The 3541-nt window shown below is 22.0% G+C and overlaps 2 protein-coding genes across 4 annotated transcripts; one reads left to right on the forward strand and one right to left on the reverse strand.

Moving 5' to 3' along the window:
- The first annotated feature begins 47 nt into the window (after window positions 1-47).
- LOC102675110 (GTP-binding protein 10 homolog) lies at window positions 48-1761 on the forward strand. Of its 2 annotated transcripts, none has more exons than XM_006622717.2 (4): window positions 48-282; window positions 400-712; window positions 832-1050; window positions 1124-1761. In XM_006622717.2, the coding sequence occupies exons 1-4, from the start codon at window positions 244-246 to the stop codon at window positions 1726-1728; spliced, it is 1176 nt and encodes a 391-aa protein (XP_006622780.1). In that variant the 5' UTR covers window positions 48-243; the 3' UTR covers window positions 1729-1761. The 2 variants fall into 2 exon arrangements, with proteins under 2 accessions (XP_006622780.1, XP_031369661.1); XM_031513801.1 differs by having other exon boundaries at window positions 152-276.
- Window positions 1760-3477, reverse strand: LOC102681395 (probable tRNA N6-adenosine threonylcarbamoyltransferase, mitochondrial). 2 transcript variants are annotated; one of them, XM_031513800.1, is made up of 6 exons: window positions 3238-3477; window positions 2900-3158; window positions 2661-2789; window positions 2496-2574; window positions 2218-2318; window positions 1760-2123 (listed from the first exon to the last, which is right to left on the reverse strand). In XM_031513800.1, exons 1-6 carry the CDS (start codon window positions 3459-3461, stop codon window positions 1824-1826), a joined length of 1092 nt encoding a protein of 363 aa, XP_031369660.1. In that variant the 5' UTR covers window positions 3462-3477; the 3' UTR covers window positions 1760-1823. The 2 variants fall into 2 exon arrangements, with proteins under 2 accessions (XP_031369660.1, XP_031369658.1); XM_031513798.1 differs by having other exon boundaries at window positions 2218-2574.
- Window positions 3478-3541: the final 64 nt, after the last annotated feature.

A 3541-nucleotide genomic window follows, 5' to 3' on the forward strand; every position in this document is an offset into this window, starting at 1 on the left:
TCGAACGTAATCATCTAAATATATGAATTTATTAATGCCATCTGGTGAATTGTCCATACATTACTTGTGAATGTTTTCTTATATATTTTATAAATTACGATATTATCAAAGTAAATTAATATTATAATTAAATTTAATAATATTATGATATCAAGAAAATTATTATAAAATTAGATATTAATAATTTACACTTTTATATACATTCATTTCTAAATTCGATGCAGTAACTTTTAATAAAAAAGAATGGTTATATTAACACGAGTTTTAGGTTGTACGGCAAAAGTATATATTTAATACTTCTTATTTATTTAATATTAATATAATATAATATATTATATTAATAATATATTAATATTAATATAATAATAGAATATATTATTTTATGGGTTAATTCTTTAGTTACACAATTACACAAGGAAATATAATCGACAAGGTTTAATTGACAGTTTGCGTATTCATGTAACTGGAGGTACAGGTGGTTCAGGATTACCTTCTTATGGTGGGTTAGGTGGACCGGGAGGAAATGTTTATCTTATTCCAGAAAAAAAATTAACATTAAAAAATGTTAAATATAAATTAAATAATATGAAATTAAAAGCAGGAAAAGGAAGTGAAAGTTCCAAAAAAGGTCTTATTGGAATACCTGGAAAAGATTTAAATATAAGTGTACCAATTGGTATCACTGTTTATGATGAAAATCACATTAAACTTGGTAATATATAATATAATAATAAATAATATATATAATAAATATAATAATAAAATATAATAATAAAATTACTTTTATTTTATTGAGAAGCATTAATTATTCAAGATTGTTTTATGAAATAGGAGAAATAAATTCACAAGATACAAAATTAATGATAGCTAAAGGTGGAATAGGAGGCTGTGAACAAACAGGATATTGTGGACTCAAAGGTGAAAGTCGCACTATAATTCTTGATCTTCAGTTACTTGCTGATGTTGGTTTAATAGGTTTTCCAAATGCAGGAAAGAGTACATTTTTAAATGCAATTTCAAAAGCAAAACCAAAGATTGCTAATTATCCATGTAATTTTTAAAAATATATTATTATATATACATATATATATATAGTTTTATTTCTTATATATAATTTTTTTAGTCACAACAATAAAGCCACAAATAGGCATTGTAAAATATAAAGACTATAGACAGATTTCCATTGCGGATTTACCAGGTTTAATAGAAGATGCTCATATTAATAAAGGAATGGGTCATAAATTTTTAAAACATGTAGAAAGAACAAAATTACTGTTATTTATTGTAGATATTCAAGGATGTCAAGTTTCTATAAGGCACAAACATAGATCTTGCCTAGAAACCATTCTTTTATTGAATAAAGAAATTGAACTTTATAAACCTGATTTATTAGATAAACCTGCAATGATTATAATAAATAAAATGGATACAAAGGGAGCTGATGAAATCTATAATGAAATTAAACCAAAATTAAATAATCTATCAAAATTCCTTCCAGAATTTGATAAATCAATACAGCCAACAAAAACATTGCAATTTGATGATGTTTTAACAACTTCTTTGATTTTAAAAGATGTAAATGAAATACAGAAAATAAAAATAAAAATTAGACAAATTATTGATGAATATGAAGAAAATATTTCTCTTAAAAATTTTAATTTAAATGCAGATAATTTATATACAAAATTAAAACAACAAACAAAGAGATATGCGCCAATATTTGTGTAACTTATTTCAATAAACAATTTAAAAAAGTAAAAACTTTGTAGATTATATTATTAAGTATAATAATAAATATATTTCATATTATTTTTTTAAATAATTTAAAAAAGTTTTTTCTTTATTTTTATCCATTTACATTTTAAGTTTGCTTCTTCTACTTTTTTAATCCAATTTTCTCCAAGTGTGGCTATTTTTTCTACTTTAATTTTTTCAATTTCATTTATATCTCTAATAACATCTATATCTTGTATCCATTTCTCTATTCCATTCCATGCTATCATTATTCCATTATCAGTACATAATTTAGAAGGAGTTCTTACAAAAGTATAACCTAATTCTGTACTTACAATATTCAATGCTTTAGCTAGAAAATTATTACTTGCAACTCCTCCTGAAATAACCTATTCAATAAAATAAAAAAAATAAACATACTAAATTAAAAAAATAAATATACCAAATTGAAAATTATACTAATATTTTTAATTTTTAACATACCAATGTTCGTTTATTTTCAGGAAATAATGACATTTCATTAATAAATTCCATTGCTCTTTGAGTTCTATGACAAATGTGTGTTATTAAAGCTAATTGAAATGCTGCACAAAAATTATATACATTAGGAATTATCATATCTGCAACTATATTATATTTTTCCTCTTCTAATTTAATGTATTTCTCACAAAGAGTTAATAATCCAGAAAAACTAAAATTACAATTTCGAAATTGCATCATTATAGATGGAAATAAAAACTGATCAACATTTGAAGCTTTACTTGCTGCAATTTCTATAGCTTGGCCTCCATTTAACGTACTAAATTCTGGAATATTTTTTAATTTTAATCTTCGTGCAACCTATAAATATATATTTGATATATAAAAAGTAATATATAATTAAAAATGGAGATTATGTTTATAATAAAAGATTATATATACTTTACCTTATCAAAAATATCACCAGGTGCACTATTTACACTAGTACCAAGTAAATAAAATTTATTTACATTTTCAACAATTGCTAATAAACAGTGACCTCCAGAAACTAATAAAACAAGATATGGAAAATCAATCTATAATATAAAAATTAAATTATGTCAATCTTCTTGTTAATCTTCTTCTTTTTTCTAATAAAACATTTGTATTTTATATAATTTTTCTATAATTGTATTGTATTTCATACCTTTTTATTTATTCTTGCTGTTAAAGCATGAGCTTCCATATGATGTATTGGTATAAATGGTTTTTCTCCAATTTTTGCTAAATATTTTCCAAATTGTGTTCCAATATTAAGTGACATAGGAAGACCAGGTTTTACAGTTGTAGCTATTGCATCAATATCTTTTATTCTTAGATTTGCAGCTCTCAATACATTTTCACAAGTTTTTGTGATATTATTTATATGCAGTGATCTTGCAATTGTAGGAATTATTCCTCCAAAACTAAAATATATAAAAATTATCAAATTATATATAATTTTATTACACATTATATAAGAAATTATTAATAATTATAAGTTACTTTAAATGAGTTAAATATTGAGAATTAATTGATTCGCCTAAAATATTTCCATTGCTATCAATAATTCCAAAACCTGTGTCATCACAACTAGATTCTATTCCTAATATTATAGGTTTATTGTGCAATTTTTTTATTAACTTTTTATTAACTAAATTATATTTATGTATGTGTAATAATATATCACTTTTTATAAAATGAAAAAATAACCTTATATTGTAAATCATTTTTTTTTAAATTAAATCTAAATATTCTTATTTATTTATATTTATTAATTTATTATAATATATATATATATATACATATA

The sequence above is a fragment of the Apis dorsata genome, unplaced genomic scaffold (genome assembly GCF_000469605.1).
Source record: "Apis dorsata unplaced genomic scaffold, Apis dorsata 1.3 scaffold_741, whole genome shotgun sequence".
NCBI classification, from domain to species: domain Eukaryota; kingdom Metazoa; phylum Arthropoda; class Insecta; order Hymenoptera; family Apidae; genus Apis; species Apis dorsata.

Bases quoted from the DNA above. Each gene is read 5' to 3' on its own strand.
- LOC102675110 (XM_006622717.2), top strand. From the start codon at position 244: ATGGTTATATTAACACGAGTTTTAGGTTGTACGGCAAAA. The intron at 283-399 runs GTATATATTTAA...TTAATTCTTTAG, and splicing joins TTTTAGGTTGTACGGCAAAA to TTACACAATTACACAAGGAA. The intron at 713-831 runs GTAATATATAAT...TTTATGAAATAG, and splicing joins TGAAAATCACATTAAACTTG to GAGAAATAAATTCACAAGAT.
- LOC102681395 (XM_031513798.1), bottom strand. From the start codon at position 3,461: ATGATTTACAATATAAGGTTATTTTTTCATTTTATAAAAAGTGATATA. The intron at 2,790-2,899 runs GTATGAAATACA...TTTATATTATAG, and splicing joins CAGCAAGAATAAATAAAAAG to ATTGATTTTCCATATCTTGT. The intron at 2,575-2,660 runs GTAAAGTATATA...ATATATTTATAG, and splicing joins CTGGTGATATTTTTGATAAG to GTTGCACGAAGATTAAAATT.